Here is a 25142-nt window from a genome sequence, read left to right as displayed (position 1 = left end):
CTACTTTTTACGAATAAATCGATATTCGCTCAATCGATTTAATCGAAAATCAATTTTGTCAGCGACAATCGGTAATATATAAAACTCATGGCTACTATTCGAAGAGTTACAGTCATTACTGATACATCTATATACCTAAACGTATGAATTCGCATGTCGAGCATACCTCAACCTACGAAGGGCTTAGTCGCCATTAAAACAATACGTGCGGCCGATACTGTATTCCTTGCATTTACCGTTACAATCTAAAATTACAATTTCATTCATCGCTTTGAACTTGTGATGTGCAAACGGAGTTCGGCAGAGTTATTCTGAAAGAATAAACTCGAAACTCAACAGAATATAATCGTTAAATGTTAGAAAGTGATAACCGACATCGACTATAATAATAAAGGAAAGGTACACGCGTCAAAGTTTCACCTTTGGTTGTTTTTCAATAAATCACGAGTGAAATACGCATGATTTTATTGAAACACTGCAAGTCGGCAATTCTCTTTAATGTATTTATCTTCAAATTTTTTACTTGTTGGTAAGGCTTTGTGCAAGCCCGTTTGGGTAGGTACCACCAACTCATCAGATATTCTACCGCCAAACAGCAGTACTCAGTATTGTTGTGTTCCGGTTTGAAGGGCGAATGAGCCAGTACAACTACAGGCACAAGGGACATAACATCTTAGTTCCCAAAGTTGGTGGTTAATATTTCTTACAACGCCATAGTCTATCGGCGTAGGTGACCACTTACCACCAGGTGGCCTATTTGCTAGTCCGCCTACCGACATCATAAAAAAAAACAATCTATATTAACCAACCTGTCATAAAAACAACCAATAATATAGAACCTTATTTTTAATTTATTAAGTTGTAATAGAGTTCAGTTTAGAGACGTAGGTATATATAGTTTAAAAGAAGAATTGGGCAATACTTTCATTTTCACGATAACCTAGGGTATTACTAGTGTACATATTATATGCGGTGACTAATGTTATAGTATTAATATGTAGTACAGCATCTGTATAATGTAGCATTGTGTGCCTTCCCTTTTGTGTAGCTTAGCCGTGAGATTAGGTAAATTTCGTTACAACATAGGGCAATAGACAAAGCTGCTCATTTATTTATACCATTGCTATGTGTATTTACTATTTTACATTAGATTAAAAAATAAATAAATTATAAATTAAAAAAAAAATGGAATTTAGATTTTAGATAATACGATTGATACTTTTATTTAAATCATTTTATAATTATATATCAATGATCAGTAGGAATACATGCCTTCGGCATGTCACGATTGAAAAAAACAAAATCGCTTGCAATTTTTTTTTTAAATTAAACGCGTGATCCGCGACTACGACGCAAAAACAAACATGTAAGAATAATAATCTGGTAAAACCCAACATAGAATCTTGGAATAAAATAAATAATTTACGTCATCATAACTCACCTTAACTATTTCTTATAATTTATTACATTTAAATTGTATATTCTCTGTGAATTTCAATGTGTATGTTATCATATAATGCAAGTCATATATTGTAGTAAACATTAGATGTTTATATAAGACAATCAAATAATACTTACGTCTACGTAATATTTGAACAACGAAGGAAGTTGTAATTAAAAATGCTTGTTGACAGACAAATAAGACATCTGATGGTTGTGGTCACTGTAAAATATTCACCATCACTTACTCCGTCAATGCGCCAACAACATTGGGCACGAAGATATTATGTCCTTTGTGCGAGTATTTGCAATTATAAATTAAAAAAAAAAAAAACGATTTCCAGTTAAATCATAAGAAGTCATGTCAAGTGTACTTGACCTTGAATACATTTTCAAAAGTTTAAAATTGTTTTTTATCACACTTGATGTCGTCATAGGTGACGTGTGTATCCAATGTGGTAACTACACAAGTGACAGAATTTCATTGAAATTTAGATATATTCATGTTCCCTCGCGATGTTTTATTTAAGCAGTAACTAAAATATTAATTATTATTAAAAACAAATTAATCATATGACAATTCAGTTGTGCTTGATTGGTCTTGAACCCTTGAATAATCATATACAGGTTCTTTTTTCAAATTACTTTAACTAAACCTTAGCACGTAGCAATTGAGACAAGATCGTTCTTCTCTTTTACTCCTTCCAGGAAACCGCTTAAATATAAGTGAATAAAAAAATGTTTGCAAACACTATGATAGAGCATAAACAAGACGTTGATATTCAAGTGAGTCAAGGATGCGATTATGAACTTTTGAAATAAAGTCGTTTAGTCAGTTCTCTTTAGACATGTTGGCGGGAAAAGTAATAACAGGAATTTATAAGATACTGTGCCCGCGACTTCGTACGCGTTTGAATTTAACAAAAATGTAATTGTTTTAGCCTAAGTTACTCCTTGTTACATCATCTACCCGCCAGTAAAAGTCCCGTCAAATTCGGTCCAGCTGTTACAGAGATTAGCCTGAACAAACACAAAAAAATAAAAATATATTTTTTGGTACATGTACCGTATACATATACATATGTATTTAGAAAAAAGCGCTTATTTTATACATTTTCTCAATTTATTAACCGAAGGAATGTAATATAAACATCTTTTATTTAATTTATTGTACGATAGCAAAACAAACAGAGCCTTTGGCACACACGAATCACGGACCCTTTTGCTAGATATTTACAAAAACATAAATGAAACAATTAATTTTTAATTTTAAAAATTCGTCTACCATGTATAAATAATTTGTTTCTAACCTTAAGTTTAGTTTCAAATAAACGGTGCGGTAATTTTCGTATATTTTCGTATTTTCTTGGCATAGCATTTCAAGTTTTTATATCGACTATCGTCACTAGAATTTTGATAAATACGTTAGTTATTTCTTACAAATACGGTAATTTATAAAATATACCATATCAGTTGACGTGTGAGAGAAATTGTTGGTTCTTCGGGGCCCCCTCAGGGTGGGGGCCAGTGGCGTAGCTATCGTAGGGCCAGGTGGTGCAGTGCAACAGGGCCCCGGAGCTCAGGGGGCCCTCTAACCTAAGCTTTGAATAGATATGACATATGGATTTAGCCTACTAATGTTCGTCGCAATGTATCCTTTATCCTATTTTTATTCCTATCTATAATTTTGAACCGCAATATAAGTTAAAGAGGGGGTGAGGGCCCGTTTCTTTTTCTATGCACCGGGACCCTTGTCCACCTAGCTACGCCACTGGTGGGGGCCCTGGGAACATGCACCGAGTGCCTTTATGGTAGAGACGGTAATAAGAAGAAATAGATATTGATACGAACAACATATATGTCCCATATGCCTGTAATATATTCTTGTTTGTACATAACAAAGAGAAAAAAAAAGAACGGATGAATTAAGTTAGGTTAGCTTTAACCGTTTAGTTTCATCAGAGCTAAGATATATCTATATTTTTATGAAAAAAAAATAATTCATATAAAATTTAATTAATTCAATTCCAATAAAAAACAAAACATTATTTTCATTTCTCGTTATTTCTAGAAATATCTGTGAGATAATTGATCCCGGCCAATATATATAATAACATCGTAATTACTACAAATTTTGGTGCGCATGCTGTGCCTCCTCTTTCCGATTGTATCGGGCTCATAAGACTGTGTGTGTCATTTATGTGTGTGAAGAAATGGATAGTGCTCTTGTGTTTACGCCAGGGATGCACCGATACGCCTTTCTGCCGATACGATACCGATACCCATACTCTTTGAAAAATATCGGCGATACCGAAACCGATACACTTATCGAATTTAAATAAAGATAAAATAAATTTAAGTGGAAATATTGATTGATTGTTTTTATTTAAAAATAAAAATTAAAATAAACCGTTACAGACTTGGAATGTGAAAATTGGTAATTAAGCTCAGTAATTAATGTTCATTAATAAGAGTTAGTAACTAAAAAAACATTAATCAAATTTTTGTTTAAAAAACAAAACAAGAAGCACGTTTAACATTACTTTTTAAAAAAATGTAATTTGAACAGTATCGTTGTATCGCCAGAAAAATATTGCCGATTCCGATATATCGGAAAACCTACTGTATTGCCGATATATCGGTATCGGTATCGGTATCGGATGCATCCCTAGTTTACGCATTGGGCAGCTGATGATTATCATTGAATAAGGACGGACTAAGGATGTAAAGACAAGGAAAGGAATATTCCAACAGAGTTGTCTCGCGAATATTAAGCAAACAAACATTTTTTTTTACATTCCTTACTATATATAAGTAATTACTTAGTTTTATTTGTATAAATATAGGAAATTAGCCATCTTTGACCGTTTACGCTGGCATTTTTTTTTAAACATATCGGTTGAGAACCTTCAAGAAAAAAGCGTACTCATTCCTTAAAGGTCGATAACACACCTGCTAGCCCCTAAGTGCTGCAGATGACCTTGGCCGGTGGCATCTTAACTTTCTATCAGGTGAGCTCCTGCTCGTTTGCCACTTATAAAATAAAAAAATAATAAATAAGATTCATAATGAACTCTGTTTTCATAGCAATGACACATTTTGTAAACAATCAGGTAAAATAAATATTTACAAATGACATTTGTATTATAAAATCGATTCGTAAAATAAAAATAAATTCTAAAGTCCAAATGCGTCTCCATTCAACCCGATTGATCTTTACTTTTTTTTATAACAGACTTATGTACTTACTTGACATATATTTTGGCGGGAAACGAAACGTCAAAAAAAATTTTTTTTTTTAATCAGAATCTCTATTCAGCAGTTAGTTGATATGTCATAATATAGGTACTTAGTAAATAGCTATATTGTACTGTACACGCTTGGACCTTGGTGCTTCGTGATTAATTTACAGATAATCAACAATTAGTACATAAGTACACAATACTTTGAGTCAGGCGATCACGACTTAATATATATACGACTTTGAACCTTATATCAAAGTTATACGTACTTTTATGAAACATTTTTCAATTTTGATATTATAAAGTTCACAGCGGACGTGTACTTTTTAAGGACTAACATGTCAACTAGTACTGTTTGCCTTTATAACAGAACACACCGATGTTTATACCTTATAATAGTGGTTATAGACAGCCTATTCCAATGGAAGTAGGAAAAAAGATAAACGAACCTTTTATAATAACTCAACTATATTGTGCACTAATAAGAGTTAATGATTAACATATATTTATTTATAATACAACACTATTACACTTAACTACTAATTACCACTTTAATTTTACTTCCAAAATTCTGATAACACTTTCGGCGACGTCCAAAACGTCTTTTTTCACAAATCCATAGTGAATATCATAGATTAATCAAGCTCTCAACCAATGATATCGCGTCAATTTGCTGTCAAATGTTGTTTATTTGACTTTTCTCCTCTTGTGGTTGGAGTAGAGTATACGTGAATGTGCTGTCATTTTTTTATTTTTTTGGGAATGTTTAGCGACAAAGCTAAATGTCAGTGCCCAACAATAACAATAACCTTATAATCACAATTTATTTTAACTTAAACTCGTAAATTTGTGTCGTAGATATAAAAAGGCTAAGATTGGACTGCCACTGCCAGCGGGTATCTTATACCACCCGTACAAAGCCTGGAGGGGCGATTCGTTTAATACAATTATATTTTTTCTACTGTATTGACTAATTGAATTAGTATAAAAAGGGCGTATGTGCTGTAGAATTCCATTGATTTTATTCTATTGATTCTATTGATTACACAGAAACAATTGATTATATTATTAATGCTATAATAATAATAAAAGGAAAATGACTATGGAATCGATATAACGAAGATCCAATTGTACACGTGTGCATCTACATTGCTCATTATGAAGTTTTATTAATAATTAAATATTATTTATTTAATAAGGCCTCTTTCGAACTGGACGCTTAGCGCGTTTAAGAAAACGACTGGTTTGTATGTCGAACTAGTAAATGAATTTAATTTTTAAAAGGATTTATCATTTGGATAAATATTACTTTATTAAAAAAAAAAAACTTTAAGTAACATTCCAAGTATCAATTTAGTTTTCAGTAATATATTTTTAAATTCAGTAATATATTTTATATTTAAGTTTTGAATTTGGAAGTGTGTAAACTCCCGTGCCTTAGACATCACGTAAAGCCGTCAGTTCGGTTCCTTAGCTCATTCTAGTCGTATGTGGTTTGTCGTCCTATCGAAGATGAGAGTGAGGGGATAGACAGTGCACCTGTGCTTCTGAACATAAATTGGATATATTTAAATTAAATTTGATCATTCCTTACTTCACCAATGGACTACCAACCTTGGGAATTGCGATTTTATGTCACTTGTGCCTGTAGTATACTGGCTTACTTCATTTAAACCGTAACACTAAAATACGTTTTACTGTTTAGTGGAAGAATATCTGATGTGTAGTTATAGTTACCATGGGTACCATGAGGTTGGGTAGGCCCAACGGCGGCAAAAAGCCCTACAATCAATAAAACGTCTTTTGTCTTGTTAAATTAAATTACCATATTGTAACGCCCAGTTTGAATTTGTACTAAAATCGATAAATGCGTACATTAATTATTTACACGAGTTTAATCTACTTTATGTTACTGTATACATTTAAATTTCATAAATATTAAATTTTATTTACATCCTTAATTATTTTTATTTTTTTTAATATACGAAATATATGAATTTGTATTAACAGATTTATACAGTATTTAAAACGGGACGGGTCTTGTTCAAAACAAGACATTCGTAGGTAATATCGAAATATAGAGCTCCACCAAATAAAAATAAAAAACATGGTAAATCCCGTTTTAAATACTGTTAGTAATAAAAATGACCATGTTAATTTAAAATCTTAGATTCATACTAGTATTATAGAAGTATCTACCTAATATGACTATATTGACCGTAAACATCGACCATTCACATAGCTACTTTTCTCAATTTGTTGCATAGACCTAATTAAGCTTTACCACTCTGTTTAAGATGACACAAGCAAAATTACAGCCACAAGGGTCAAGGGTTCAAACATTTTATATCGGCGAAGATTTTACTTGATGTTAGACCTTTGTGCAAACAGCCAAACAGCAATACTTATTACTTATAGTTGTGTTCTGGAATGGTGAGTCAGTGTAAGTAAAAACTTTAAAAAAAACGGCTGCTCCAGTAGGAATTTTTAAAACTTCCCATATATATGTGTGTCTTTTTTTGTATTTATCTCGGAATTATTGAATATCTTAGGAACAGCTCGACCGGTTGGCTTCGAAATTTAACCAGATCTAAGCTTCCATGAACCTACCGAATTCCGTGTCTCGGATCTCACTCGGCTGATTCGTTCATGAGATATCGGAAGACAAAAAATAATTTACACACAAACGTTAAGCTTTAAACAGACAGAATGGCTCCGATGAGAAATCGATTTTCGAAAATCGATTTGAAATAAATAACATCCCAACTTCTTAAAAAAAACGCCAAGTTGAAATATGATAATGACCATGAGATATGGCCATTTGTTCGTTTCTCATACCAATAATAATAGAGCTCGCAATCGAATCGCAAATAGGAATCGCAATACCGATTATCTGAAAGAAAAATCAACCAACCTGTCACCTAGTAAGCAGTAACAGGGGTTTGACATCTATGGTTTTTTTTTACACTATTATTTAAAGGTCAAGGTGTTTCAATTTAAGTCCAATTTGTAAATAAATTGTTGTATATTATCTATGATTCTCTTTACATACTTTATATGTGTGTGTGTGTGGGTTAAATCTTGCAACTGAATAATCAAACTCGACACAAAGGGCAAAGTAAATTTAATAATGCTAGTAAACTAATCTTATTAAATATAAATTAAAGTCTGTATGTTTGTCCTCTAAACGGTATCTTGTTCAATGCCTACGGCGGTGTGAAAAAAATAATCTATCCTTAGAAGCCTTTTTCTACTGTTAACAAGGATTCGGTACTTTTATATGACTATTTGTGTTCATTATTTAATAAATTGTCATTGTTTCAGAATGTCAACCCTGCTGTTCTGGCAGGGTAAGGGCAAGGCGAACGGCGCCCCCAACGGTAGAAACTGGATCCACGCGCCAGATGCTCTCGTTAAGGGACACGTGGCGTATTTAGTTAAGGTACGTTTATTACAAACTAAGCGTTATTTCTTCATCAAGCAATATTCCATTGTTTGTAATTTTGACATTTATTTTTCAGGCAATTGTTCAATTATTTCGTCCAGAAGTTTTCGCCTTTTACGTTAATGCTTAAAGCATTGAAAGGTTTATCACTATTGTTATAAAATAAAGAGACCATTGGAATACATTAGCAGCCTGTAAATTTCCCACTGCTGGGCTAAGGCCTCCTCTTCCTTTGAGGAGAAGGTTTTGGAGCATATTACACCACGCAGAATGGCAAATTTCATTGAAATTAGACACATGCAGGTTTCCTCACAATGTTTTCCTTCACCGCCGAGCACGAGTTGAATTGTAAACACAAATTAAGCACATGAAATTCAGTGGTGCTTGCCTGGGTTTGAACCCGAAATCATCGGTTAAGATGCACACGTTTTAACCACTGGGCCATCTGGACTCTGGACCATTCGAATGATGAACTAAAACTACTGTAACATTATACATTGATTATTATTAAGGTCTATTTGTTTATAACAAAAGACCATATCAACTATTATCATACACGTGCGTCTATCGTTGTACAGATGGTGTTATCGAGAGGGGGGCGTCGAATGCATTTCCAGATGATAGGATTATGTGTAACGCAATAAATCGATAGTGATTTATTCATAATTGTTCCCTAAGACCTAAGAAAGTTGTATATCATATAATTACATCTAGTACTATAGTCATCAATAAGTCTAATAAACTCAATAAAGAAGCATTACAAATAATGACTGTCCAAACGAGATACGCCTAAGATATTTCGAGATATAATGATAACACAAGACGAACAAAATTCAGAGTCGAGATCACGAGACCTCAGTAACCAAGATTTTCATGGCTTCTTTATGTTTATAATTCACGGAATAGATGAAATTCTGGCACATGTCCATCTAGCAATAGATAGACGATTAGGGTGATGGGATTAGCTCTGAATCTTCTCCGTAACAGACGAGTAGACTTTTTCACATCACTGTGACTTATAAGTTCAATATTTTTATTATTTCTGTTCTTAATTCCGCCATACCTTGTTTTGCCAATAAAGTCGCATCTATAATTTACATGTGTTCTAAGATTTTTGGTAATTTTTGTCGTAATAATCTTACATTTAAGTATAAGTACTATATATATATATATATTTATATGTATATCTTACATATAAATATATATAGTATAGTGGAACTTAATGAACTAGTTCATGTGATGATTGCTTGAAAGCTGTTTTCCGAGTTTTCGTTGACAAAATCTGACATACCTGTACTTACTAACGGCAAGAGTTAAGCATGTTTCAGAAATTTTGATCAAGCGAGCGCTTTGTTCACTGCATGAGATGCCAGGCTTATATCCCAAAATTACTAAGTTCTCGATGTTTTATCAATACCAAAATCCCAACTATGATCTTTTCCAAAGACAAAAAAAAACTTCGACATTGAATTATCATTGACCGAAATCTAGAATTATCAATGGATTCATGAAAAGTTGAAATTGAATTCGATAATGTTGAAATTCGAAAGTAATCACAGGCACAAAGGACATAACATCTTAGTTCCCAAGGTTGGTGGTGCATAGGTGACGTAAGGAATGGTTAATATTTCTTACAGCGCCTTTGTCTATGGACGGTGGTGACCACCATCAGGTGGCCCATATGCTCGTCCTCCCAATGCTATAAAAAAAAAGTAAAATTAATGAGGATATACAATACATAAGTACTTAAGTGCAATAATGTTGTATTACAAATAAAGATATTTTAATCATGACTATATGTAATTCTAAGGTTTGTTTAGATACCCTGCCATTTGAATAGGCTTTGGACTATTGCGTATAAGTTATGTATACAACAATTACTATTAATAATAATCAAGGAAACCCTAATACATAATGGAAATCATCAAAACAAAGGATTATTACGTGATAATTATATGATTGCATAAATATATAACTGTTGCATAATGTTGACCTGATTTGGTTATGCCTGATTAGATTCAATCACGCAACCAAACATAATCTTCCTCGGGCTTGTAATTTACGAAAAACGCTTAAAATTACCACAATCGTCGTGAATTTTAAAAATTATGACTATTATAATCTCCCTCTAATTTTTCAAATTTGACATTTAATACGAGCTTAAGAGAGTTTATTCTGTTGAACACCCTTTTCAACTATGACTGCAATCTTGTTACCTTGATGTACTGTATATATATGTGTGTGTTATCACAACATTGACAACTACTTAACTCCCATGCAAAGTTTATATATATACAACAATGACAATGCGACTATTAATTCTTGTAGTTTTGCCAGCAATTCTTTAAAAAGGCCCTTTTCTTTCTAACAGTGACAGACAAACTTAAGATTAACATTAACTTTACGAAAGGAAACCGTCAATTCTGCCAAAGAACTGCAAGTACAAGCCTTTATCTACTGTTAACAAAGATTTGCTTTATACCACACTAATTCACTAGATAGCTGGTACTTGTGACAAATTTAACCCAAACAACCAATAAGAGTTTGTTTAACTGTCCTTGTTATGCTGCCAGAATTACGATTACTTTATAAAACATACAGGTGGAAGCAAATGGGCCAATGGGTATAGTAAGTGATCACACTGGCGCTTTAAAAACTGAACTTACATCATTTTTTTCGCCAAATTACATCGCCAATGCATCGCAAACTTTGGGAACAAGATGTTTTGTGCCTTGTGTAGTTACACTGACTTAAGCCTTCAAACTGGAATAAAACAATAATAAGAATCAATGTTTGGCGGTTGAATATATAAACAGTGGGTAATACCACCAAGTGAGATGGGTTTCTCTTTTAAATCCTAATAACTTTTATTAATAATAATGAATAAAAAAATATTAGACAACATCACATACATTAGTCTGATCCCAATGTAAGTAGCTCACTTGTGTTATGGAAAATCAGAAGCAACGACGTTTCCACAAACACCCGGAGCCAAGACAACATAGAAAACTAATGATCTTTTTCTACATCGAATCGGCCGGGAACCGAACAAAAATCGGTTCGATTCCCGGAGCGGAGTGTGTTCCCGGAGTGTTCGATCCTCGGAGTTGCGTGCCCATGATAGCCGGTGTACACACTACTCGACCACGGAAGTCGTCAAATATTATTTAACATTCCACAAAGGTACAATTACGAGACAACATCAAACATACTGCCGTGGATTTTATTGATCCACGTAACAAACCATGGATCAGCTTGATTATAAAATACTTGCTGTTAAATATAACATCGAACCTATTTGGTAGCGCCTAATTAATTCCGATCACGCAACCAAACATAACCTACCTTGATCTTATTCGTACAGAACAAATGTTGTTTTAATTACTGTATCGTAGTCATAGTAAATGTTTATGTTAAACATTACTTGGAAACGTTTTTTTAAACATTTAATAATTTGTATGAACAGTTTGTGGAACTGCTTAAACTAAAAGTTGTAAAATAAAACCACTGTTTGGCTACATATCCTCTTGAAATTGTCTGTGAAGACCATTTGTTAGTCTGACTACCTATTTAAAATGAAAATTAAAAATTAAAAACCACGCGGAGAAATAACATTTACCGATACTAGGAGGATAATACGTAGATTAACCAGACTTATTTTTATTCTGTTATGCTGACGGTCCTGGTTAAGATACTAGGACAAAGTTCTTGTATTGTGTTCGGTCATTAGTGCGTTTGCAAATTTACAAGATCATCAACCGTCGTGAAGATGGTGAAAATCACGTTGAAATATAACGTTAAATTGCCACATATGTACATGTCCAGCTAATAAAAGTGTATAAAAACATCTAAAGGTGGTCATACACCAAATATATCTCCCAATTCGGTTAGTGATAATAAAATATTTGTTTCTTTGTTCCAGTTCCTAGGCTGTACGCAAGTGGACCAGCCGAAAGGCATTGAAGTTGTGAAGGATGCCATTAAAAAGTTACAATTTACGCAACAGCTTAAAAAATCGGAGACGAAGGATGGTGCGAAGTGTAAGAAAGTGGAAATCACCGTCTCCGTCGACGGTGTTGCCATACAGGTGAGATCTTTTAAATAAACTTTATCTTTAAACCTATTTCGTCTTTATTGTTTTATAATACTTACCACGTCTGTTTTCAAGGAATTCGTTATATCACATTTTTCGTTTAAAATTCGAAGGCTATTGTTTTTTTAATTCGAAAAAATTACGTCTAAAGGAAGTATTTTAGGTTAAATTGTACATATACGCATTGAATTATACATATGTGTGTGTAATACAATGATTTGGCGATTTAGGACACGCAGCCACACATGCGCAATTCAAAAATAAACTAAATCCGAATAATAGAAAGATACTTTAAAGGCAAGGACAGAACGTCTATGTAGTAGTGTTCATTTAAAAATCTAAATAAACACACACAATTTAAACAAATGTTGCAACATCTCTTTCTCTGCGTATTAAAACAACTAACCAATGAAACTAATTTAATTTATATTTACCTCACGAACTAACCATAACTACGCTAAAATGGCAGCTCATTTAAAACAAACATTTTCACTTTTACTCGCCGACGTAACTATTTGTTAGGTTAGACTTTTCTATCTTTTATATAATTAGTTATGTACAACCCTAGAGAATTTATTAGTTTTATTTTATCGATAGTTATGACATCACTTAGGGCAACTTCGGTGAACCTGATTCAAATCGCGATCGGGACATAAAAAGGTTTTGGGATATTCTGGCGAGTTCTGAAGCCACTGTCTCGGAATACACTATCCCGTGTGTGTGAGGAAATAGAGTACACTTATTTTTACGCACACACTTGTACGTTACGTACAATGTCCCAAGTAGTTCGCTTTCTTATTTTTTAAAAGGTCTTTGTTTTTAAAATAGCCGTCGTGACTTGTGTCGACAGTTGGACATCATAAAAAAAAAGTTTTAATTAGATTCCTTTATGTCTAATTAAACGGCGATTCCTGGGCCCGTAAAATATATATATATTGTATCTTAATATAAGTAATTTTCGATATTAAATACGTAAGTGCTCAAATCAAATATACGTATAAATCGTCATTTTGAAAAAATCTTACCATAAAAGCTACGAACGATTAACGGCATATAGATATTGTTTAGCGGGATGATTATTAAACAATACTTTGACGACCTCCGAGAAGTGTGTACGCCACTTCGAAGTCCCGGGTTCGATTCCCGGCCAAGTCATAAAAAAAAGTTCATTAGTTTTCTATGTTGTCTTGGGTCTGGGTGTTTGTGGTACTGTCGTTACTTCTGATTTCCATAACACAAGTGCTTTAGCTACTTACAATGGGATCAGAGTAATGTATGTGACGTTGTCCTTTCCTTTGACGTTGTCTTTTCCATGCGTATGTCAAATCAATAATAACAGAATAACCCTATAAATAACAATAAACAAATAACAAGAAACTCGAAACACACCGTAGTACACGAGTGTTAAATGTCAGATTGTGAGATTGTCTATTATAATTATAAAATTTATAGAATACACGTATCAAAATCACGTAAATCGGTTTTAAATATTTCACGTGTGAGATACGAAGTGAATTCTTACAAAATCACACTGCAGTAAAAGTTAAATCAGTTTTTAAATAAACACAGCTAAACGATGTCTAAAGATAAGACCGTAACTTTAATATAAATTTTTAGGTGAACAAAATTAATCTGGGATAAAAAATAATAAATCTCTGAAAATATTTGAAAAAATAATGCTACCAATTCTAAATTTTTTTAACGATCATGTTTATAGTTCTCCGGAAACTTGTAAACAGAATTTTATTCGCAAGTAATCGACCAGAACTCATTATTAAACAATAAGAAGTTATGTATAACAATGTACGGCTTCATTACGCTATTTGAAATTAAGCCAAATATACATTCCAAGTTTAGCTGTTCCGAATTTAAATGCCGGCTTATCATTGGCTAATATTATTAAGTAAAAAATCAAAGACTAAATTTGACGACTTGCCATAAGACAAATACACGTCTGCTTGTACACTTATAAGATGTTTTTAAATAGAAATAAATGTTTCGAAATTTATCTGCAATTCATTGTAGCAATTATTTTCATGGGTCAGTCATTGTACAGTCTAGATTTGAACAAAGTTTGGTAACACACGTCACATTTCGAAACCAAATAGTTTAAATTACGAACGCGTTCCAAACGTAACGTTTTAAAACAACGAGTTTCTTTTTTTTATGTAACGGTAACTATTTGTTTTGTATGTTAATTGTCAATTTTTTAAATTAATCAATTCGAATCAGTTGGCCGTTCGTGTGTAAGGGGCAAAAAGATTCGATTAGGTGGATTGTTAACATTAAAAACGATAATCGATGTATCGATTGGGAATTCGAATGTACTTCATTCAAATTAATTATTATGTAAAAACACGTAAATGCTACGTAAAGATTTTCGCTTTGGTTAGTGATTAATAACCGGTTGATCTACAATCCCGGTGGTATTATGTAAATTTATTAAAAATATCGGCATGGGTTTACGATATTTTAACTCTTACTAATGCCCAAATGCATTTATTATATGTGGCCTTATTAAAAATTCAGAGCAAAGATGAGTTACCAAAAAGCCACTATTCATTTATACTGGAACGAATAATCAGTACTTATTAATTCTGTTTCTTGCTTTGAAGCGTGAGTAAGCCGAGGCAATATAATTGCACGAAGGATTACATCTTAGATCCCATGGCTGAACGCCAACGATCTTTGTATTAATATTCTTATGGAATGTAATATAAAAAAGACAATTTTTTATTTTGCTACAATAATATCACTAATAAAAAATTTAAATAAAAAATATATTGTTTAAATTATGACCGATATTGTTTTTTGTTAAAAATAAAACATTAATAAAGGTAATCGATTTATAAAATCGATTTCTAGGCAGTATATTGTTGATCGATAGCCTAAATTAATCGTTATCGATTAGTCATGCTATCGCAGTATAAATTGAATGAATAGTGTTTTCTCTACTAAGCTTTTTATTTAAGACTTTTACCTCTTAAATAAGGCAACAGCATTTAATTTTTCTTTCTCTCACGATGTACATTACCAAGCAAAATAAACTGTATCTGCAACAGAGCAGAAACTACACAGAAATGGCAGTATATTCATATTTATCTCAGTGGATCGGAATTGCGAATCAACAGAGACAATGTGGTAGCATTCTTGACACCATTCATCGCGATCATAATTTGTACAGTAGCCATTTTTAATTTTGATTTCTAAACTCTTAAAAGTTTTCATATAACATCTTAGTTCCCAATGTTGGTGACGCATTGGTGTTATAAGGAATGGTTAATATTTTATAAGGCGCTAACGCATATGGACGATGGTCACCAACTTACTATTTGAGCGGCCAATTTGCACTATTTTATATTAAAAATATTAAAGTTACTTCTATAATCTATGTTCTATGTTTCGTCTATGATTATATCTCATAGTCCACAGACTATATTAACAGCAATTCGTGTCATCGCTTTAACGACCGCCTCTGTAATCATTTCCTGTGATTATAGAGTTGAGAATTTGTTTGAAGTACGGTTATACCGGTAATATTGATGATTTATGAAAAAAAAAATTTTGTATATTTTCATTATCTTCGTTTTTTAATTGTTTCGTATATTGTAGACAGTGGATGTAAAGAGGTTACATGAAAGAGCATCCAAGACCAACTATGTAATGAAGTATCAATTACTATGTTTTAATTCACCTATAATTGTCTACTGAGAAATAAATTTGTAGTTATTTTTTTTTATCTACATAATTACCTAACAAAATTACTATTAATTAAATTGATTACTAATACTTTGATTATTTGCTTCGAGGTAATGTTGTAGATTTCGAGTTAAATATGGCAACATTAAAATAAATTAAAAGTAGTCGGTTTTAGTCCGTTCTAATACCACATTATCAGCTCTACATAAATTGTTGACAAGAGGAAACCTTATATAATTTCATTTTGAATTTGAATTTCGAACCGTTGTTTTCCTTGAACCATTTTTTGGTAAATCATTGAAAAATCTGTGGACAAACCTGGCGTATTCTGTCCTTCCTGTTTATATGTATATAGAAAAATATAAGCGAAAAACTTTTTTTCCTCGTTTGGAGTAGTATCAGCCGGGGCATTAATCAAATGTAATGTCGATAATCACTTCAGAATTTATACTAATAATTAATTTATTAAAACTATTCGATAGTGCATGTATTAAACGCATTAAATTACTAATTGAAGGCATACAGGGCTAAAAGTTCGACGGAAGAAAGGAAAAAATAAACAATTGTAATTTCAGTAGTTCGGGATGGCAAAATAAAAGTATGTTGTACCATGATGTTTCGATCTCTCTCTATATTTTTACAATGCCCCAATCATCCAATTGTTTTCCTTATGACAGCTCAATCACTTTTAAAATAAGAAATAGTGTTACATTTTTTTTTTATGGCATTGGTTGGCGGACGAGCATATGGGCCACCTGATGGTAAGTGGTCACCACCGCCCATAGACAAAGGCGCTGTAAGAAATATTAACCATTCCTTACATCACCTATGCGCCACCAACCTCGGGAACTATGATAGATGTTATGTCCCTTGTGCCTGTGATTACACTGGCTCACTCACCCTTCTAGCCGGAACACAACAATACAGAGTACTGTTATTTGGCATAACATGCCAGTATTAAATGTTATTCCATATAAAATAATATTAACTAAAGTTTTATAATATGTAATAATAATAATAATGTGATATTATTAATGATATTATTAATTATGATATCCTATGACGTAGCACCGTATTGGAGGCTAGGGCTAGTCTAACATAATATTATAATTTTAATTTCAGGAGCCGAGATCAAACAATGTGATGTACCAGTTTCCATTGCATAGAATATCTTACTGCGCTGATGACAAAGGCGCAAAAAAGTACTTTTCATTCATCGCTAAAGGTAATTATAAAATAATTATGATTTTTTAAATAGCAACACTGGTAAATTATTATTACTGTAAAATGTTATAAATAGTACCGCTGACGTAGAGTAGGTAATTACAAAACGTATTATTCCATTTATTTGTCTTAATCTTACAAGATAATTACTTGCTGTCGTAATAGATGGAGCTGAAAAAATCCATAATTTTGTTTAAAAGGAAATTATTAAATTTTTTTTAGGTGGCAGCACTGTTAACGGGGTGAATGGCCACGATGGCGGCAACGCTGAGAAACATGAATGCTTCGTCTTCATATCGACGAAGTTAGCGTCAGAAATAACCCTCACTATTGGCCAGGCATTCGATTTAGCTTATAGGTATTTTTTTATTATTATTACTTTATGGGGGGCCAACGAGCAGGAGGCTCATCTGGTGGAAAGTGATTTCCGCCGCCCATGGACATCTGCAACACCAGAGGGCTTGCAGATGCGTTGCCGGCCTTTAAGGAATGAGTACGCTCTTTTCTTGAAGGTTCTCAAGTCGTATCGGTTCGGAAAAACCGCCGGCGAATGCTGGTTGCATAGAATAGTTGTGCGAGGCAGAAAATGTCTTAAAAATCACGCATTTGTGGATTTTCGGACATCTAGGTGGTGCGGATAAGGTGTGAAGGTGCGAAGAACACCAAAATTCCGAAAACAATATTTTCATCACAAGATATGGGATTATAAGTAAAATGGAAGCAGTTATGTTCTTGAATATCGATTGATTCCTACCGTAGCGTTTCAAAACTGCAGTGTGTCTATAGCCTATTCCAATTGAAGATGATGTCGAATAAACAAACCTTAGATATACAAATTCAGGACAATTTCCAATAGTTCTGCTATATTACGCACTATTGATGGTTCTAAATTAATGTATCTTTATTTATAACACAAAACATTTCCACTTAACAACTAAAATCCATATTAATATTAACTAGCTGTTCACGCGACTTCGTGCGCGTTTGAATTTAATTAAAAAAAAGCGTTACTTTATTATTATTTTACATATAAACAAAAGTAGCCTAAGTTACTCCTTATTACATCATCTATCTGCCAGTGAATGTCCCGTCAAAATCGATCCAGCCGTTCCAGACATTAGCCGGAACAAAAAGACAGACAAAAATTGTAAAAAATGTTATGTAGATATATGTACCGTGTATATGTCGTAAAACACGGTTATTTTAATATTACAAACAGACACTCCAATATTATATGTATCTAGATAACAATAAAATAAGCTAATTCATTTATTTCTTATATTCTAATTTATAAGATTGAGAACCTCCTTGTATGTTATAAAAAACCTGTAGCAGCCTCGCTGTTCCATAGCTGACATCAGTTCTATAAGCGAGACATTTATGTAAACATAAGTTTAAAGAAATAAAAAGAAAACCTCGTTGCATTTATTTTCAGGCGGTTTTTGAACGACAATGGAAAATACATAGAGATGCAAAAACTGACCTTACAGAACAAGAAACTCGAATTACAAATGAACGCGTATAAAAGTCGCTTACAGGTAACATTTTTATTTACATACATCTTTAAATACACGCTTATTTATTATTTTTATTTGAAAATAAATAAATAAAGGGACGTATAAAATAAGGCTAAACATTGTGGCCCCTCTCTCGCGGGGGCCCCAAGCAAGAACCATTGAATTTCCATGTGCTTTTTGTGTTTTATTTTGTCTCGTGCTCGGTGAAGGAACATTTTAAATGTATTTTTAATATATTTCGCAGTACCAAATGGAATTAAACTTTACAAGGTTTACTTTTAATTATTTTCAGGAACTGTCAAAAATAACTTACAAGGATGATCTATCAGCATACCTGTCACGTAACAATCTAACCGACATCGCAGAGTTCAAGCCCCCCCCAGAACTTGAGAAGCAAATCTCGTCTCTCACTCTTGCGAATGGCTTCAGCGCTATGAACGGAACTAAGACTGATATCGGTGAGTGTTAAAGCAAGCATTAGTTTGTCGGATGTCAGACACTGTCAGCCCTTGGGCCTATGCCCTTGGACTTCAAGCTTGCTTCATACAAATTTCATCAAATGCGGTTCAATAGTTTCGCCGTGAAAGCGTTACAGACAGACAGAGTTACTTCCGCATTTATAATATTATTTAATGTAAATCTGTAAACGTTCCAATGCGGGCTTAAGGAGCTTAATCTACACGGCTCCAATGCAGTTTTGTACTCGTAGGAACCAATGTATGTACAACTGCTGAAATACTTTTTTACTTTTTGTCAGGCTTAACCGTGAAGGAGCAAGTGATAGACAGACAGTTATTTTCGCATTTATAATATTACTATAGATAAAAGAAAAATATATTCAGGATTTTTCAAAATTTTGTACAAAATTTCAATGAAACGAAGGTAGAAAATGTTGTAGTTGTCAATATCGACTATCCAAGTCGATATTGACAACTACAACATTTTCACGATCACTACAACAGAGTTTCCTAAAAAAATATATATGATGTACAACTTGTTGTTCGTGCGTGCGCTTGTGTGTGCGATCTTAGGGTTATGTGTGTGCGCGTGTTGATTTGAGTCTGTAAATGCTTGCCTTTTGGATACTATTCAACATTATATATAATAATAATTTTCGGTTTAAGTTAGTTAGTTAGTTAGTTAAATGAGTGAGTGGGTAGCTTGATATTTATTTTTCGCATCTTGGTAATAGTAGTAGGTATGGGAAAATCGTACACAATTCTGATATCCGATAGAAATTATTCTTGAATTTCTTTCGCAAATAACTCTTAGGTTTAAATATTGTTTTATTAATTCTGACCTGAGAACACCGGACTCATTCACTGGGGAGCAACCCTATAATTATAGAATTAAATGCATTTTGATTTATCTTATCGGGCATAAGAATTAAGTAACATTTGTTAATTGCAGGTGCGGATGTCTTATCAAACAACTCGACAGACACTTTTAACTCGAGCAACGACAATAATTTGTTGTTATCGACACCTCCGCCCACACACAATGGCAAGACCAACACTACTGGGTGAGTAAAGTATTCAAAGTGCCAGTATTTTTTATAAAGATTCCATAATTTCGCTAAGTCATTCCAGTCAGCCAATCATTAAATAAAATTTGTCGATAAACATAAGAATTCCTATCGAACTGATCGGAATGATCTTTTGCCCAGCAGTGGGATATTTATGTGACATTTATTTAATAAAAGCAATACCAATGACCACAGAAGAAGCTGCTTTCGAAAATCCTGTTTAAAATAAAAAGTTGCAATGAATTTAAATTAAGAGATACAAGATTCAAAATGTTTTATTTTCTTTCAGCAAATTCCTGGGTGACCTATCATCCAGCAAGAACCCGGTAGTTGGTACTAAGCTGGAGGGCTTGCTGCTTAATTCTGACTCGGATAGTGGTAAGACGTTTATTTGATTGACATCATGACGTTTTCCTTCGTTTCCACTTTAAAATTAATTTTAACTTTTACTTGGTGGTAGGGCTTTGTGCAAGCCCGCCTGGGTAGATACTACTCATCAGATATTCTACCGTAAAAAAGCATTACTCAGTATTGTTGTGTTCCGATTTGAAGGGTGAGTGAGCCAGTGTAACTACAGACACAAGGGAAATATCATCTTAGTTCAAATATGGTGGTGCACTGGCAATGTAAGGAATCGTTAATATTTCTTGTCTATGGGCGATGGTTACCACTTACCATAAAGGTGGCCCATTTGTTCGTCCATCAAATTTTGTATTATTTATTTCAGGCATAATGTTGATTACTTCCAGTAAACATTTTTGAATCAGATTATTAGTTCCGGTATTAAAATTTATTTATTTGTATGTACAAACAAATTTTACCCCTTTAAAATATGAACATAAAAAAAAAGTAAAAATAGCTCGTAATACTCCTAAACACTTATCGTTATATTTTGTCCAATTTACACAATATCTTTATAAATTATAACCTATGTGTTATTCTGTTGTATAATCTGTAAAGTTTCATTCAAATCCATTCAGTAGTTTCTGGACGAATGTGTAACAAACATCCATACATCTTCACACACTTTCGCATTAATAATATTAGTAAGAATAAGACAATAATCACATAAATCTGACATTTATTCTATTTTTAAATTTTTATAGATTTCGATCCGCGCGCTTTCGAGTCTGAACCCGTAACGCGCTTCACTTCACCGATCATAGACAACACTGTGACACCAACTCCACCGTTACGTAAGTACTATAATTATAAACTTAAATACATTTATTCAAAAACTACAGTTACAGAAATAAAGTGTTGAAGCTGTTGACTTGTCTTTGATATTCCTGTATTTGAAATAGGCTACAGTTTTATGGTTGGGGGGCCTGGAATGTTCTACAGAGTCCATCAATTTGTCCACTTATATGTCACATAATATACTTTAGTTGAAAAGTACGTCATGTAGCTATAATGAAAGCCATAATAACAAATATCAATACACAGTTAAGCTTTAAGCAATTATCCAGTAGACACGAGGGTTACCACGTGTCGTGATGTGAAAACTTTGCAATCCTAGGCGCTGCCATTACGGTTTTATGGCAGTATTTATTTTCAGCATGATGTGAGCGGTGTCGTATCGTATAATGTAGCACGTTTTAAAATCGTGACGTGAAATTTATAATGTAATGTCGCAACGTGTCACGTCATGACGTCTTAACTTATTTATGAATGTTTAAAAAAAACTATATTAAACGTATATTGAAAAAAAAAATATTATCTTCACTTTTATTTAATAGACTGACTATCCATTACCGAACCATTTCACTTACAGTGGCTCCACCTCCGAAAGCATCAAAGCGCCAACAACAACAACAACAGCAACAGCAACAACAAACATTTATGCAACCGATCAACAACGACATTTTCGGTTCAACACCGTTCTCAATGCCGGCTCAAGTACAGCCGGTAACGTCACCATTTGCCGCGCAAACTGCTGTCAATGTCAAACCGAATTATGACATAAGCGATTTTAATTTACAAACATCTGTATTTAATTCGAACTCTTCGTTCACAAACGGTCTGACGGGATACGATCCATTCGATACCCAGAAATCTGGAAATATATTCGGTAACACGTATGGGAATACTTTCAATGGTTTCGGTAACCTCAGTGAGAAACAGACGGTTGAATTGGACAGCAGTTTCAATGGTTTCCTAGATAAGACTATATCGGAGATGAAGGTGAGTATTTAAAAAAAGTAATGAGGTGTTAAAGAGCACCCGACAGATGCGAAGCTTCTTGCGCATTGCATGAAAATTTATAAACATTTAAAAAGGTCATAGAAGTAAAAATAATTCAAAAATTTAAGGAGTCTATCAACCCGTGGATTTCAGCACTTAACGCCATGAAAAACTGCTTAATTCTTTTTTTTAAGTTAAATTCTGTTTACCCGGAACCCCGACCGATATGAACGTATAAATAAATAAATACCAATTAATTTGTTTAAAATCATTTAAACAAGAATATTAAAAAGCAATATATTAATAAAATAGGTAATAACATTTTTTTTTTCTATACCTTTTTCTTTTTAATTCTGTCTCGCTCACGAACGGACGATGGTAAAAGTCGTTCAGTTAAAGTTGCCTTCATTCTGCCCATCCCATGCGTCAAGAAGCTTCGTTTCAAAAAATGTTTAAATCAACTGTCAATTTCTTTTTTAAATATTCTTTACGCAAATACTGTGATATTCGAATCGAACCCACGTCCTTAATATTTAATACCCTATGCAGCTTAAGTTGCTACTGCTGGTTTTGTTATACAGATTAAAAATATATATATATTTTCGTAGGGTACATTGACCATTTAAAATATTATAAGAGTATTAAGATCTATTTTTTTATACAGCTTCATGAGTGGTGAGTTTAACTTTATTAATTCATAATTATAACTCCCGACTTCTCCCCCCTTTAAGTAATCTGCGTGCAGGTTTTACGTATCATCTCTATATCAAAGTCTGTTTGATATGTATTCCAATTTTAATTTTGTAAAAAAAAAAGTTTCTTACCGCATTTTTTTTTCAGGATGGATTCAGCAGAGGGATCAGCTTTGGAAACGATGATTTTTCAATAGATAACCTCGATCCCCTGAAAAAGAATTAAATACAACGCATAAATCTAATATAGTAACAATTAACAAAATCCTTGTGTTAATTCACACAACATAGCATATATAATAAAATATTATTAGATAAAACTCGTTTAATATAATTACGTTGTGTGAGTTGAGTCGACGATTCGAAAATTAAAAAAAAAAAATGTTGCCATTTGGTTACAAAATACGTGATAATAGGTAGTATTCACGTTTCCCCTATTTTTATAAACTTTTTTTCATAAAAAGTATTTAATGAATCTCCAAAATTTATTACATATTTACAAAAAAAAAACAGTGATATTTTAAAACTTAACATTGTTAACTGCTCAATGTCATTCCAAAAGTGCCTTAACTTTTTTAAAAAAAAAAACATTTTAGTAGATAATTTAAGTGTAAAAAAAATATACATATGTATACATAAATATAAATGTACTAATCAACTGAAAAATTTGAAGATCGCCTCAAATTCTGTGATAATTCTTTTAAAATTGAGGCACTTCAAAATGTATTATACAATCGGATTCTTGGTGTAAAATAAAATATATTTTTTTAAACATTGAAATTTCAACTTTTATTGGAAATTTTCATTTTTATTTACTAAAATCAAACAACTTTACTTGCATTGAAAAATTTGTCTAGGTAAAGCTCATATTTGGCTATTAGAATTTTTAATTACTAATAAGACTATCGAAACAATGGAATTTTAAACAATATGTTTTTGATGAACTGATATTCGACTGCAACTGTCGAAATAATTGCCATTGTGATCGCAAGTGCGCCCTACACTGAGCCAGTTTTAACATTAAAAAATGAATATTGATAAAAGCAAATTCTGTTAACACTGAGTTTGACATAGTAATCAAGAGTATTTTTTTTCTTTTTGTACAAATTAATTTGAATTTAGAATAACTTTTCGTATTATTTTTTTTATTTAAAAAACATGATATACGAATGACATTGTTGCTTTAATTTTTGAAAACATTCCAATATAATATTTTAATTATATAACTATTTTAATCCTAATAATTTTAAGTAAATTTTAAATTGTGTATATTAGTTCTTATAATCTGTTGTATCTCTGTCTCATTAGTGGAATATTATTAAGTATTGTTTACACTAATGTTACTTTAAGGCCAAAAGATATACATAATTGTGTATGCAGTAATAAAATTTATGTTTATAATATTTCGTTTTATTATCGATACTAAAAATATAAAAAACATCACCAAAATTTTATATTATAGCGCCTTCTTTATTCATATAAAGTGGTAAATGTATATTTCAAAATACTTATACAAAATTTATTTTACTTTATACTTCAAAAATGCTTTCAAAACTTCTCACTGAAATTATTTAAAAGAGTATTCTTTTGAATTATTGGATTGAATTGATTTAATAATCGATTCAAGTAGTATTTTTAAACTCTAGAATGATATCTAAATTAAAAAAATATATTTGATAAAAATATGAATTGCCCTCGGTCTAAAATAGGTAAGACTTACTTCTAAACATACATATTTTGTAATTTTAATAAAACTATAATGTACAGAAACCTTGTCGAAACAAGTTAATGATTTTTACTTGAATTATCTGTTATTAACAGCTGTAGCCTGTATTTGTACAAAATAAGACATATATGTATAGCTGGCTCGCAAAAAAACTGTTTTTATAGTCAAATACGATTCTACGTACATAGAAATAAATATTGAATTATATTTGATATTGCGAGACACATTCATAAATTGATATCCAAAATACCTCTTTTATAATTACTAATCCAATCACTAATCGACACGTTAATGAATTATACAATATCTTGTAATGCAGTAATAGATAAATTATCGATATTCCCACTTAATATCG

At 32.4% G+C, this 25142-nt stretch overlaps 1 protein-coding gene across 4 annotated transcripts in view; it reads left to right on the top strand.

The window, feature by feature from the left end:
• LOC125074217 (PTB domain-containing adapter protein ced-6) overlaps positions 1–23477 on the top strand; it is a 71638-nt gene extending 48161 nt beyond the window's left edge. For 3 of the 4 annotated variants that reach the window (XM_047685483.1, XM_047685482.1, XM_047685481.1), the window contains 11 exons: positions 8007–8124; positions 12050–12214; positions 17042–17144; positions 17366–17501; positions 18579–18681; positions 18953–19118; positions 20071–20182; positions 20475–20563; positions 21292–21381; positions 21960–22369; positions 23210–23477. In XM_047685483.1, the coding sequence (XP_047541439.1) occupies positions 8008–8124; positions 12050–12214; positions 17042–17144; positions 17366–17501; positions 18579–18681; positions 18953–19118; positions 20071–20182; positions 20475–20563; positions 21292–21381; positions 21960–22369; positions 23210–23287 (1569 nt within the window). In that variant the 5' untranslated portion in view covers position 8007 and the 3' untranslated portion in view covers positions 23288–23477. The remainder of the gene's footprint in view (positions 1–8006; positions 8125–12049; positions 12215–17041; positions 17145–17365; positions 17502–18578; positions 18682–18952; positions 19119–20070; positions 20183–20474; positions 20564–21291; positions 21382–21959; positions 22370–23209) is intronic. The other variant, XM_047685484.1, reaches the window with a different exon arrangement.
• Positions 23478–25142: the final 1665 nt, after the last annotated feature.

The sequence above is a fragment of the Vanessa atalanta genome, chromosome 27, assembly GCF_905147765.1.
Source record: "Vanessa atalanta chromosome 27, ilVanAtal1.2, whole genome shotgun sequence".
NCBI lineage: Eukaryota > Metazoa > Arthropoda > Insecta > Lepidoptera > Nymphalidae > Vanessa > Vanessa atalanta.
This window is presented reverse-complemented; position numbering and strand designations above follow the sequence as displayed.